Source organism: Rhinopithecus roxellana, chromosome 2 (genome assembly GCF_007565055.1).
Source record: "Rhinopithecus roxellana isolate Shanxi Qingling chromosome 2, ASM756505v1, whole genome shotgun sequence".
Classification (NCBI taxonomy): Eukaryota; Metazoa; Chordata; class Mammalia; order Primates; family Cercopithecidae; genus Rhinopithecus; species Rhinopithecus roxellana.
This window is the reverse complement of record NC_044550.1, coordinates 153697246-153712033: the sequence shown is the minus strand read 5'-3', so window position 1 is coordinate 153712033 and position 14788 is coordinate 153697246. Positions and strand designations below refer to the sequence as shown.

At 43.4% G+C, this 14788-nt stretch overlaps 1 protein-coding gene and 1 non-coding gene across 2 annotated transcripts in view; both read left to right on the top strand.

Annotated features, from left to right (window-relative positions):
- Positions 1 to 12793, top strand: part of LOC104666881 (putative uncharacterized protein DANCR) — a 28618-nt gene extending 15825 nt beyond the window's left edge. The window contains exons 2-4 of the mRNA XM_010369012.2: positions 10831 to 11167; positions 11466 to 11604; positions 12134 to 12793. Coding sequence (XP_010367314.2) covers positions 10831 to 11167; positions 11466 to 11604; positions 12134 to 12226 — 569 coding nt within the window. The 3' untranslated portion in view covers positions 12227 to 12793. The remainder of the gene's footprint in view (positions 1 to 10830; positions 11168 to 11465; positions 11605 to 12133) is intronic.
- Positions 11887 to 12008, top strand: LOC115896262. The gene has a single exon (XR_004056164.1). It is a non-coding gene; the product is annotated as a small nucleolar RNA SNORA26 (small nucleolar RNA).
- Positions 12794 to 14788: the final 1995 nt, after the last annotated feature.

Here is a 14788-nt window from a genome sequence, read left to right as displayed (position 1 = left end):
AGAATTATTACACGGTATGACTTGATGGAGGACAAAAAGTATGTTTTCATGAAAATTGTTAACAAAACATCAAGCAAAATAAGAATTATTACACAGGACTGAATTGATAGAGGACTAAAATTACTTTTATGACATTTTTTGTTTGAAACATTCCTGGTTCTTTTTGTACTTTGTTTTCTAGAGTCAAGAAAACATTTTTCTTTTCAGTTATTTACAGCTCACAGCAATTGTCTAAAGTATACTTTTATAAGCAAAATATAAATATTTACCTTTCTCTCTACCTGATTTTTCCAAAATTTGGAAACTATTGGTGACTATTTCTATTTTATGGAAATATAATTATTTGCATAGGTTCAATAAGAATATGTTTTCTTTTGTAACAGGACATGTTAGATGAACTGGTAATTTTACTAAGGCTCAACAGGAATGGCATGTTTTACATATGACCAGACTGCTTTGAGGAATTGAAATTGATTTTATACAGCTGCTAAAACGCTGTTGGAAAGACTGGCCAGGTACCTTGTCTACATGGTTTCTGACTCTGTGGTAAATGAATAATATCACTTTCTGAAGATGAGGAACCTCAAGATACTTTTGAGACCTTGAGAAGAGAGGAATTCACCCAATTCATACAGATACTACACGAACAGTCTCCTGGTGAATCCCTGGCTTGGTATCCTAACTTCAAGAAGCTTTTAAAAGTTTAATCTTAAGTGGCTGGGCATGGTGGCTCACACTTGTAATCCCAGCACTTTGGGAGGCCCAGGCAAGCAGATCACCTGAGGTCAGGAGTTTGAGACCAGCCTGACCAACATGGAGAAACCCTGTCTCTACTAAAAATACAAAATTAGCCAGGCGTGGCGGTGCATGCCTGTAATCCAGCTACTTGGGAGGCTGAGGCAGGAGAATCACTTGAACTCAGAAGGCAGAGGTTGCAGTGAGCTGAGATTGCACCATTGCACTCCAGCCTGAGCAACAAGAGTGAAACTCTGTCTCAAAAAAAAAAAAAAAAAAAAAAAAAAACTTAAATTCCTTATTAAAACATTCCAACAAAGCCAACTTAAAAGAGCCTATATGGCCATTCACTATTCTTGCTGAGTTTTATGCAAATAATCAGGCCAAGTATAATACTAAAACTTATTTTGCAAGTACATTGGTCCTATTAAAATTTACCTTTGGTAGAAATGGGGAGCTGAAGAGGGGGAAAAAAATGTTTCAGAAGAAAACTATAGCACACCTTTTCTTGTATACCAGTCCTGAACACTATTTTTAACATTTTATTATTTCTCTATGATTTGAACTAAATCCTAAATTATTTCCTGGATATAAGAATTTTCTAAAGAAGGACCAGGTTTTCATTTTCTTTATAATCTTCATAGTTGACTCCTTTATGGAATAGGGTTTTCTTTTTGACATTTTGGTATTCAAATTCTCTTTTTTATTATAATCTTTATGTGTATTATATTTCTACTATGTATCCCTTGTTTTACTTCTGAGAAAACTAAACTCATGGTAATCTGAATACTAGAGATGATTCAACAAGTGATAGCAGCTATATAAATCAATGACTTGACTGAGGTCTCATTTTTGCCACCCTGTGATGCCATCCCATTTAGCCTTTGGGGACTCTTAAAATTCCTAACTGAGATGTATCTTGTTTCCCCCACCCCCCATGTGGAACAGGACCATCTGGGAATGAGCATTCCTAATGACATGGGACTAAGCTCCTGAACATAACTGAAGCCAGAACTGTTTGAGTTCACCTACAATGCTTTCTTTGAAAGGTCTTGATGAAAAGGGGGGAAATGAGAGAAAAAGAAAGGTCAGAACAGTCTGAGTCATATGAGATATGCAAAAATCTATTTGGCCCAGAGGGACATGAGTATGGAACTTGATCACATCCTACCCCTGCTCCCCACATCCATTCCCAGGGACAATTGTTTAAAGGCATTTTGTTCCTGTGTAGCCCCTTCCCCCATTATCTTTTTGTTTGCTTGTTTGTTTGTTTGTGACAGAGTCTCACTCTGTTGCCCAGACTGGAGTACCGTGGAGTGATCTCGGCTCACTGCAATCTCTGCCTCCCGGGTTCAAGCAATTCTCCTGCCTCAGCCTCCTAAGTAACTGGGATTACAGGTGAGCACCAACACCCCTGGCAATTTATTTGTATTTTTAATAGAGATGGGGTTTCAGCATGTTGGCCAGGCTGGTCTCGAACTCCTGACCTCATGATCCGCCCACCTCAGCCTCCTAAAATGCTGGAATTACAGGCTTGAGCCACCGCGCCCGGCCTGATTTTTGTATTTTTAGTAGAGATGGGGTTTTACCATGTTGGCCAGGCTGGTCTCGAACTCCTAACCTCAGGAGATCTGCGCGTCTCAGCCTCTCAAAATTCTGGGATTACAGGTATGAGCCACCACTCCCAGCCACCATTATCTTCATGTTCTTGGAATTTGTGACACAAAGAACAATGTATAGCCAATAGCTTGTGTTACCTTAATGTAAATTATTGGTTTACATTACAATTTAGGAACTGCTCTTCTTTTTCCTTTAAAAACTCACTTTCAGAACAAGGATCACTGAACTACCAAAAAATAAAAATAGTAATAAACCCACTGTGGCCACAATACCAGCACTTTGGGAGGCTGAGGCAGGATTGCTTGAGGCCAGAAGTTTGAGACCAGACTGGCCAACACAGGAAGACCCCATCTCCACAAAAAAATTTTGAAAAGTAGCTGGGCATGGTGGCACTTGCCTGTAATCCTGGCCATTCAGGAGGCTAAGGTAGGAGGATCACTTGAGCCCAGGAGTTCAAGGTTACAGTGAGCCATGATTACACCACTGTACTCCAGCCTGGGAAGGACCCTGCCTTTAAAAAAGCTAAAAATTAAAAATAAACCCACTTGTAACTGCTGCTAATCAGAGTGTATATTCAGGACAACTTGAATCTTTGCTCCTGGGTGGCCGCCCTCAAACTTTGAGCTCAAATAAACTCTATACTTAAAAATTTTCTGACTCTTGTTATTTAAAGTTGACGACCGCCCGTCCCCCACAACACACACACACACACACACACACACACACACACACACGCACTTATGTCTATGACTAAATGCCGAATCTTTGGCCAGGGAACTAACCCAAATTACCACATCTTTGTTATGGGAAGGTGCCATCTGTTTTTAGCCATTGATTTCAGTATTACAGCAGAGTGTAGCCTATCTGCTTCATAATCAGTTAAAAGTCCAATTTTTTCCCCAAGTGTCATGTGCATGACAGACAACTCTCTTGCCAAATGATAATTGGGATGTGAAAAACATTTTGTTTTAATTGAATTCAAGCAAGTAAATCATCTTGGCTAGGCATCAAAAATCTTGGACACCCGAAAGCTGGAGAGATTAAAAACATTCTTTTTTTTCTTTTTTTTTTTTTTATCACACCTATTTTCCAAGTAAAAAACTATTCTCTTTAGATTATTGATATTGAGGAGGTTGGTTACAGTACCCTCTTTATAAAGATCCATGGAAGAAATTTCTTCCAGGAATATTTGTATTTCTCTTGAGTGTCAATTTTTTTTTCTATTTTCTGATGTTTTACATTGACTGCCAGGCAGCTCAGAGCAAAATCTTCAGCCTTCCTCCAGCAAGTATTCCCCATGGTTTTATTTTGTGTACTAGCCTTGGACTTTAATCATATTTTCCCTGCACTCCAACTTTCTCACTATTCTTTGAAAATCTCATTGTAATGTATTTGTGTAAATTACACTCAAATCCTTTTTGGACTAAACTGGGCTGTAAATAATGAATAAATGACCAGGTGCGATGGCTCACACCTCTAATCTCAGCACTTTGGGAGGCTGAGGCAGATGGATCACTCGAGGTTAGGAGTTCGAGACAACCCTGATCAATATGGTGAAACCCCATCTCTATTAAAAATACAAAAATTAGCTGGGTGTGGGGGTTCCTCCCTGTAATCTCAGCTACTTGGGAGGCTGAGGCAGGAGACTGCATAAACCCAAGAGGCAGAGTTTGCAGTGAGCCAAGATGGCACCACTGTTATTTTCACAGATTAGTTACTGTGCAGAATATAGATCATGTCTTGGCTCCAGGCTATGTTGTCTCCTCTACTCATTCTGGTGGCTTTTTCAGCCTTACCCTACCACCAGAGCTCTAAGCCCTATAACTGACTTCCACAGCTGAGCACACTAAGCACAGAGCAAGACTCTTTCTCAAAAAAAAGAATAAATAATAAATCACAAATAATCATCAATAAATACAAAACAGTAGAAATTTAAAAAGCACAAATAAATTGCAAATACAAGTTGTTTTAAAGTTCTTGGTTAACTCCATTTCACTCTTAACACGTACTACTTCCCTCTCCCTTTATACAGGGATATCTGAAGCTCTCTTCTGATATTTACCAACGATAAATATGCTGGGTTTTACCATGCAAATGAAATTAAAGAAGAGAGGATAGAACTAAGGGGGTTTTAGTTTTGTTATCAGGGCTTTCCAACATTGGGGAAAAAAAGTGACTTTAACGCTGGTCTGAGGAAGACATTGGGATTAATGTGTTTGTGTGCAAGACTAAAAAAGAGGAAGAACATGTGATGCATATTTATCCCAAAGAAGGTGGAGAAAGGTGGCATTAAACTGTTCCTAGATGACTTCTCAGCAGTTTTATTGTCCAGAGAGCTTCGTGGCTGCTCAGAGTATACAAATGGCCATTTTTATTTTGAGTTTGTGGATGTCAGGAAACCTTTCTGCCCGTTGACCCATCATCTCTGAATCTCTAAAACCAATCTTATGTTATATAGTGGAGGTTCCTGGGGCTCAGAACCAAGATTCCCTACCTCCAACTCCCCGTATTTGGCTGAGACCTTCTGTCCAGTTCCGGAAACTGGATCTTTCTCCTAGTGACCTATGTCCTGCCTGCTCTCACCAAGCTCACCCCACAGCAGAGGTCAGGTTGTTGAACCTCAGTTTGGTGGCCTAGGCCTCTCTTTCTGCTACTGTTCTTAGACAGCACTGCCCCAGGAATTCAACAGCTGGAAACCCATCCCCACCTCTGCCTGTTTTTCAGCACTCAGCGGGTACCTCTTCTTGGGCAAGTTATTCAATATCTCTGGGTTCAGTTTCCTATCTGTTAAATGGAGATCGTCTAGTACATATATCTCAGTGTTAGTATGAGGACGCAAAAGAGACAATGCAAAAAAAAAAAAAAGGCTTAAAACAGTGCCTGGCACAAATAGTAGGTGTAGAGTAAACTGGACCATTGCTGATGATTAAAGAAGAAGCCCTTGTGTAAGCATGAAGTTTCCTCCTTAGCTGTGCTATGCTAAGGATGATATTAAAGAGTAGTCAACAATTCCCCTTTCTAGAGCATCTGAGCAGCCAAGGTAGATTTACCCTAAAACTGTTGAAGTAAAGTTTAGGTGTCAATTTCTTTATTTGCATGGGCCTCACCTAGGGCCCAAGAATGGCTCTAACAACGTGTCCATGGGGTTGCATATTTTTGTAAAATTCATAAAAGTATGATGTTTTTGCATTGTTTCTTTTTTTTTCTTTTTTTTTTTTTTTTTGAGACGGAGTCTCGCTCTGTCGCCCAGGCTGGAGTGCAGTGGCCGGATCTCAGCTCACTGCAAGCTCCGCCTCCCGGGTTTACGCCATTCTCCTGCCTCAGCCTCCCGAGTAGCTGGGACTACAGGCGCCCGCCACCTCGCCCAGCTAGTTTTTTTGTATTTTTTAGTAGAGACGGGGTTTCACCATGTTAGCCAGGATGGTCTCGATCTCCTGACCTTGTGATCTGCCCGTCTCGGCCTCCCAAAGTGCTGGGATTACAGGCTTGAGCCACCGCGCCCGGCCGCATTGTTTCTTTTAAGGACCACCCAAATTGTATAAGCTTCAATCTCACAAAGTCTGGCTCCATCCCGGTATCCAAGTCACATGACACCTCAGGAGCCGCCAATACATGAGGTGGGTGCTGCCAGTAGTAGATTGATAAATAGAGATAGAATTATAAATATGATCATACATGTACAAAAGGATGATTTAAAACACTGAGTTTCGGGGCCAGGCACAGTGGCTCGTGTCTGTAATCCCAGCACTTTGGGAGGCCAAGGTGGGTGGATCACAAGGTCAAGAGAGTGAGACCATCTTGGCCAACTTGGTGAAACTCCGTCTCTACTAAAAATACAAAAATTAGCCAGGCATGGTGGCAGCCGCCTGTAATCCCAGCTACTCAGGAGGCTGAGGCAGGAGAATCACTGGAACCTGGGAGGCGGAGGTTGCAGTGAGCCGAGATCGCACCACTGCACTCCAGCTCTGGTGACGGAGCAAGACTATGTCTCAAAAAATAAATTAATTACTTAAATAAAACACTGAGTTTGTTACTTATTTAGATAAGCCACCTTGTTTTAAAATAAAGAATACAAATTTCCTCCTCTCTTTAGAATTGAATTAGAACTTGTACAATACCCTTAATAATAATAAATAGATCTAACTCCCCAAAATGCTTCTTTCACCTTGCTGCTTAATCAAATTTCAAAACATCCTGTTATTTTCGCAGATTAGTTACTGTGCAAAATATAAACCATGTCTTGGCTCCAGGCTACGTTATCTCCTGTATTCATTCTGGTGGCTTTTTGGGTCTTACCCTACCACCAGAGCTCTATACCCTATAACTGACTTCCACAGCTGAGCACACTGAGATCTGCAGAAATTGCATCCCATAGCTCAGCAAAACACATTTTGCCATGAATTTAAAATAATCTCTCAGGTAATTGTCACTTTTATTCAGTAAAGAAAAAATTGCCAAAATGTAGAAAAGAAATATAATAGCCAATAAATGAAAACATTAGTTCTTAATAGAGTATTTGATAGAATAAATCCTTGATGCTAAGGGCCAAATAAGATGTCATCTGAGTCACCCAACATATCCATATACTTCTGCAGATGCTTCTGGTGATTCCAGGTGACCCTCTCTGTACACCTAAGGCCCCTTTTCAGGCTCCAGCCCTAGCTAGGAGTCAGGCAGGGGACAGAGAAGAGGTGATTGTCATGGTGCTAGGATCATGTCTGCTGTGGGGGTGGGAGGGTAGACACAGGAGACAGCAGTGGAGGCACCACAAGAGATCATTCTTTTGCTTTCAGGTCAGTTGTTGCTTATGCCATGGCTACTGCCCGCTCTTGTGTTGTAGACAAGTGAGTATCTCTAATTGTGGAAGGTGGGTGGCTCTCCTTTTTTGTGAAACACTATACTTTATACTGATATCATGTTCTTGCAGTTTCTTACAAAAGGCTAATATAGTCTTTATTTTGTTTTCCGTAATGAAAATTATATATCAGTAATACATGCTCATTGTAAAGAATTTGAATGATACCTCAAAAATATTTTAGAAAGTAAGACACATGAAATCCCATCACCTTGAGAGAACTACCACTGACATTGTAGTAACCATATTTTTACACACACACACACACACACACACAAACTATACTTATACATGTATATACATAGAATACATATGGCAGCTGGAGTGCAGTGGCTATTCACAGGCACTGTCAGAGCACACTGCAGCCTCAAACTTCTGGCCTCAAGGGATCCTCCCACCTCAGACTTCTGCCCACGTAGCTGGGATTATAGGCATACCACCACCAGACCCAGCATGACTATTTAAATTTAAATTAGTTAAAAGTAAATAAAGTTTAAGATCCAGGTCTTGTGTTGTGCTATTCACATTTCAAGTACTCAATAGCCACACATGGCGCCCATACTGGACAGCAGAGATACAGAACATTTCCATCACTGCAGAAAGTTGTACGGGACAGTGCTGGACAGCATTCAGGGCTCTGCAGTTATTTCAGCATGGTTGGATCATAATAGGTATGTGGGAAGTGGGAGGAGGAGGTAGATAGGTGGGGGTCGGTTTTTTTCCTGGTGGCAGTAAAGAACCATTTAACAATTTCCAATGGAGATGACAGCCGTGTGGAAGAATTCATAGGGAAGGGAACACTGGAGACAGGGAAGCTGAATGAAGGTGGAGGCTACTGCAGTGGATAATGCTGAAAGTAAATGATGGAGCTAGAACTAAAGTACAAGCAAGGGCTGGAAAGAAGAGGCAGACTCGTGGATGGTCAATAGGAAGAACTGCCCACATGGAAGAAGATGAGGAAGTAGGAGGCTGAGAAATGGAGGAGGAGGCTGAGAAAGGAAAGCATTTGTGCTAAGTCCTGGACAGCTGGGATAAGGAATTGTTATTCTTCAAGACAGAAGACACGAAAAGGAAGTGGACGGGTGGAAGAAGAGAATAAACTCTGGGCCAAAAGAGTGATTTTGTGGTGTCTCTGGGAAATCCAACTGAGAATATCTGGAGGGCTGGTGAGTATTCTTCTAGGTCCCTTTATTCAACTTCAGACAGATTAAAGTTGGACAGACTGCACTCCCTCAAATTGGACAGACTGGCCAGGCGTGGTGGCTCACAACTGTAATGCCAATGCTTTGGGAGGCTGAGGCGGGAAGATCACTTAAGCCTAGGAGTTGGAGCTAGACCCATGAGCTATGATCGTGCCACTGCACTCTAGCCTAAGTGATAAAGACCCTGTCAAAAGGAAAAGAAAGGGAGAGGGAGAGAGCTGAGAGAGAGAGAGAGAGCAAGAAAGAGAGAGAGAGCAAGAGAGAGAGAAAAGAAAAGGAAAGAAGGAAGGGAAGGAGCAAAGGAGGCAGGGAGGGAGGGAGGGAGAGAGAGACAGAGAAAGAGAGAAAGAAGGAAGGAAGGAAGGAAGGAAGGAAGGAAGGAAGGAAGGAAGGAAGGAAGGAAGGAAGGAAGGAAGGAAGGAAAGAGAGAGAGAGAAAAAAAGAAGGAAGGAAGGAAGGATTGGACATACTAATTTCTCTCAAAAAATTAGGCCTAATAATAAACCCAATTGAAACAATTCTCTTTAAACTGTATTCTAAGTATTGCAAGCATTTTTAGTACCAAATACATATTATCTTGAACCTAACTTAAAAGCAATTATAAATCAGTTTATTTTGTTCTATCATCTCTGTATTTAATAGACATTTCTCCTCTAAGCCCAGTGAAGTTTTACTATTTCAAATGAACAAAGTTTTTCATGTTCATTGAATTGAAGTATTTGGCCAGAAATGTGAAGCCTTCAGATTAAGGTGAATTTCTCTTAAATCAAACACAAATGTAATTCTTTCATAATTCCTTCCCATTTTTATCTCCTGGTTGGGGGAGGGGAGAAGACATTCTGCACAACTACCCCCAGCACCTGCTAGGTTGCTGCTGAATTCCTGCATTAGTCTCTTTACTAAGGAGATTTACTTCTCTTTTCCTATATTTTCCCATATAGCCTGACCAAATTCATTGCCATAGTTAAAGGAAAGGTAATATCTCTCAGCTATCAAAAAGGACTCTAAAAAGAACAGATTCCAACTAGAGATACGTTTGGAAGACTCTTGAGAAAGATGAGGGGGCAATAAACTGATATTCACTTTCCGATTTCAACAAGATCCTATGAATATCTGCAAGATGATGACTAGCTGCTAGGGTTTATTGGTAAATTTTATTCAACTTCTTCTTCCCACCAAAATCACCTTAATCACACCCGAAACCACACCCTACATCAGATCCTATCATTCCACTGTTTAAAAAATGCACATGAAAACAAACAAACAAAAAAAGCACTTGAACAGCTTTCCATCATCATTAGCACAAAATATAAACTCTTCCATAAATACAAAAATTAGCCAGGCATGGTGGTGTGTACCTGTAATCCCAGCTACCCGGGAGGCCGAGGCAGGAGAATCGTTTGAACTTGGGAGGTGGAGGCTGCAGAGAGCCAAGATCGCGCCACCACACCCCAGTCTGGGTAACAGAGCAAGACTCCATCTCAAAAACAAAACAAAACAACTCTCCCAGGGTTTCCTGCATGGTCTGGCCCCAAGCCATTCTCATCTCAGGCCATTCTGCTCCTTATGTTCCATTTCTGGGCGTCCTTAAACAAGTAAATCCCTTTCCTGTTTACCTTGGGGCTCTGGACGAGCTGTTCTTTCTGCTTGCAAAGCTACAACCCCACCAGAGCTGCCTGTCTTGATCAGTTAACCAAATGTAGGCTATTTTTTGGTTTCCCTTCCTGCTCCATCCCCAATACCTGGGGAAAGGCTAGGTAGCATGGTGTTTGAGGGGCTCTGCCTTCAGGCTGCTTGAGTTCAAATCCTGGATCTACCACTGGCTAGCTGCTCTGTGACTTTGGGCAAGTCACATAACATAATTATTTCCCCATCTATAATTTGGAGATGACAAAATATATTTTGAGGATTAGATTTGTTAGCAGATGGTAACTATGTGAAACAGTAATAGAAGTTCTCCTTTTGGCATATACTCCAATTTTATTCTACTTGTTTGCCACGTTTGAGCCTGTTACCTTGAGACTGCTATGGCTGCCTTCTCAACCTCTCCAACTCCCACCCTCCAACTGATTATGGTTTACTTATTGGACTCTGCAAATGAATAAAGAGGGAGTATGAGGAAAGGAGGCAGTCCAAGCTTTAGGAGAGGCCATGGGAGTGAGCTTGTCGAACAAGACTTGGTCCTGGCTTCTCTTTAAGCTTACGGTTTAGGCGGACACAGATTATGAACACACACTGGATTAATGTGGCTTTAGGAAAGGGAATCTCAAGGCCTTAGGCAAGCCCTGGAGTAACCTCGATGGCCTCCCCACAAGAGAACCCGAGGAAGGGTCTAGGGCCTAAGAGCACCAGAATCACCAACGCCGGGGATTGGTGGGGAGCCTGAAGAATCTAATTCCGAGGATGCTCTGCGCGCAGACACGGCTTATCCACGCGCCACTGCAAGAGCCAGACCTAGGCCGGCCCCGGACACCGAGAGCCAATGGCCAGGCCCGTCCTGCCCCGTCCGGGATTGGCTGTGCGTGCCGCGGCCCTCCACCCCGCCCCGCTCAGCGTCTTCCCGGGATTGGCTGAGCTCCCCGACTTCTCCAAGGATCGGCTGCGAGCCCCGCCCTCGCCCAGAGTCTTCCCGGGATTGGCTGCGGGCCCCGCGACCCTCCTCCTCCCCTTCCCCGCCCCGCCCCGCCCGGCGCCGCCTCTCTGGTTTGTTCGGCCGGTGCAGGTCGCCTGCCTCTTTGTCAGCTGGAATGGCGTGGTGAGTGCGTCTCCAGCCTTCGGCTTTCGGTCTCCGGAGGGGAGGGCGCCCGGCCGGCCCGCGGGCCCGATCAGGGGCTGGGCTTGCCCCGTGTCCCCACAGGCTTTGCCCGCCCCGAGCTCCTCTGCTCCTGGCGGCCAGAACGGAGGGGTAGAGCAGCCCTCGGCTGCCCGGGGGGCGGGCGGCAGTGCTCGTCCCGGGGCCGCGCGAGGCACAGGCGCCGCGCCCAGAGGAACAGCCAGAGGTTTCCGGGGCAGGTCCCGGGCCACCGTAACAATTTTGCCCTTTGCTTCCCCAGGGCGGACGCGCCACTACTTTGTAGCGGGTTTCGGGCGGGCCACGCGTGCGGCGACAGGAACCCAACCCCAGCCGACCTTGAGCTCAGGAGTTCGTCTCTTACGACTGCGGAAGTGCAGCTGCCTCAATCCTTAGGACAGGTATGTTCGTAGCCTTGAGCGGGGGGAAACGACTCAACCCGGAGCACGTGGCCAGTGGGACCGGAGGGCTCCCCGGCGTCTGTTTGTGGCCAAGGTCCGAATCCGGCTCCCCTTAACTGGAAGGAAACATCCATGTAGATGCTCACCAAACAAAACAGCTGTTTCTAGTGGTGGTTTCAGACTTAGAGAAGCAGAGATCCACGAGGTATGGAGAGCAACGCAGGAAATAATAGTGAACCCTGTAAAAAATCAAAGAAAAAAAATCCCAAAGCACCCTTTCCTGTGCCCTTTTAAGGTTAACCCAGTGCTTTAAGAGGCTAACACAGAAGGGTAAAGTAAGTCTCCATAAAACCCAGAGAAGAGACTGGAAATCTCCCCTTTGGATCCTGTCTGGAGTCACAGCTGAACCAGAAAAAATTTCGTTACAACTTGAGCACCTTTGTGATTTTCTTTACACAGTTTGTAGAACAAGCGATACATTTCAGTTTTCTTTGTTTAAAACGTCATTTTAAAACTTTTCTTTCTATAGGTTGACAACTACAGGTACAAGCCATTGAAGCTGGAATGTCCTGTTGCTGGTATTTCAGTTGACTTAAGCCAACTATCCCTTCCATTACAATAGGAAAGTGCCTCTAATAAGGCCAAATATGCGTACTAACTTGTAGCAACCACGTGTCCGTGCAGTGCCACAGGAGCTAGAGCAGTGGGACATTGCTGGTGGCAACAGGGCAATGTAGCAGGTGCTTCGTGTTCACCTTTTCAACATTCTTCATTTAATTGTCACAACTCAGAGGTGGATTCTGTTAGGGACAAGCTGCCCCAGGACCACCCCGCCCCCGCCAACTCAATGCAGCTGACCCTTAACCTGAATACTCTGCAGCTGCATTCCTGAACCCTTATCTAGGTGCCACAGCAAGGTCCCCAGACTTGCTACACCGAAGCCCTCCGGGTGGCACGGGGGAGGTCATGAGAAACGTGGATAAACCTAAGTTACACCCCCTTGTAAATTCCTGTTTTCACAAGATAATATATTGTAAGCTGGCCACGAGATGAAATGTGGTAAAGTTAATCAACTAACAACCCCCCGGGTCTCTCTCTCCCCCATATAAACCCCTCATTTTGTAAACTCAGGGCTGCCACCTCTGACTGGTGGAGAAGCCCGGCAGGTTAATAAACTTACTTGCCTTACCTTGGGTCTCTCGTCTTTTCTCTCTGCTAACCTTACAGATTCTGTTCTCCCATTTCATATGTAAAGAAATGGATTAGGGGTAACTCAAGTTTCATCACATGTGAGTATCTCTGAGAGGCTTCACGTGTATAACTTTTCAGCAGTGTGACTTCTGGAAAGTCACCTGTCTCTTGAGATTTGGTGTCCTGCTGTAACAGTTAAGAATTAAACTAGGAAAGAACCACAGTAGAGCTGTTAGGAATATGAACTATTTGTATTATTTCATTGCATTGAGCCGAAGAAGTTTCACAAAATTTAGGCACAAAATGAGTATCTGTCAGCGCATTCTGGTTTTTTTGTGTGTTTATGTAGCAAGTATTTAATATTTATCTTGGAGTCATTCTTAATTCATAGCACTGTTCTTACCTTTTTATCTAAGCTTTTATGTTCCATATTGTAAAGTCTAGCCTCATAAGTTTAGGTAATCGCTCATAAGTTCAGATAATGTTGAATTGTAATCCCAGTGTTGGAGGAGGGGCCTGGTGGGAGGTGATTGGATCAAAAGGGTGGATTTCCCTCTTACTGTTCCTTATAATAGTGAGTTCTCATGAGATCTGGTTGTTTAGATGTGTAGTGTGGCTGGGGCAGTGGCTGGTGCCTGTAATCCCAGCACTTGGGAAGGCCAAGGCAGGGGGATCGCTTGAGGTCAGGAGTTAAGACTATCTTGGGCAACATAGTAACACCTCTCTACAAAAAATGAGGCAGAAGGATTGCTTGAGCCCAAGAGGTTGAGACTGCAGTGAGCCATGATCTTGTCACTGCTCCAGCCTGAAAAGAAAAATTAATAAAAATAAAGATTATGCAATTGTGCATATGTTTTCTCAAGTCAGAGGCAGAAGAATGGCAGAGTTTAGATTAAAAGTGTGGCACCTCCCCTTCCTCCTACTTTGGCCATGTGCTTCCTTTTAGACATACCCCATGATTGTGAGTTTCCTGAAGCCTCAGCAGCCAAGCTCCCTGTGCAGCCTGCTGAGATGAGACAAACCTTTTCTTTATAAATTACCCAGTCTCAGTTCCTTATAGAAATGTGAGAATGGACTAGTACAAAAAATATTCAACTAATGCATTAGCTGGCTATAATTGCTAAGGAGGGGAGGAAAGGGAGATGACTTAACATGGCCGGCAAGGGAGGCCTCACTCAACATGAAAGAGCTGAGGGAGATGTCATGGCCTTATATATAGTTGAGGGGAGAGCATTCTAGGCAGAGGGAAAACTAGTGCAAAGGCCCTGAGGATAGTTGTGTTTAAAGGTTTGGAGAAGCAGTGAAGCTACAGAGAAGTACCCTTGGAGGGGAGGAGTTAATGTCTGTATATAGTAGTGGAGAGTTGGTTATTTTCAAACTCTTGTAAAATGGCAATGTGCTCTGGCCTTCAGGGCTCTGAATGTTTTAATTTAACTGGAATGCTCCCTATTGCCTTATACCTTACTGCTCTTAACCTAACTTTTCTCTGACCACCACCAGCCCGTCTATGTAATGGCCCTGTAGAATCAGAACTACATTGCACATTGTGTGTGAACTTGCCTAACTGCCTGTGCTTCTCTCCATTCTGTAAAGTCCCCCTTGGTTCCCACCATATTACAGAGGGTCTAGTCAGGTGCTTGACATTTTGTAGGTAAGTGGCTTATAGTCCCCTTCTAAGGGCAGCATAATGTTGAGCCTAGGTTCAGATCTCTATGTGTGATCTTAAACCACTTAGTGTTAGGTTTTATTAACGAGTAATATGTGATACATCAGACTACTTGGTAAGTAGTAAGTACTCAGCAAATGATATATTAGTTGGTAGTACTATTTAATCATTTTTATAATACCGTAGAGTCATAATGTTAGAACAAAATGACAATATTGATATTTAGTATTCTGCATGTTTCGGCCGCACATCTACTAAATTTGGAACTGATACTTAGTATTTACATAGTACTGGAATAGCTCTAATGTTCTTTTAATGGAGCGTTTA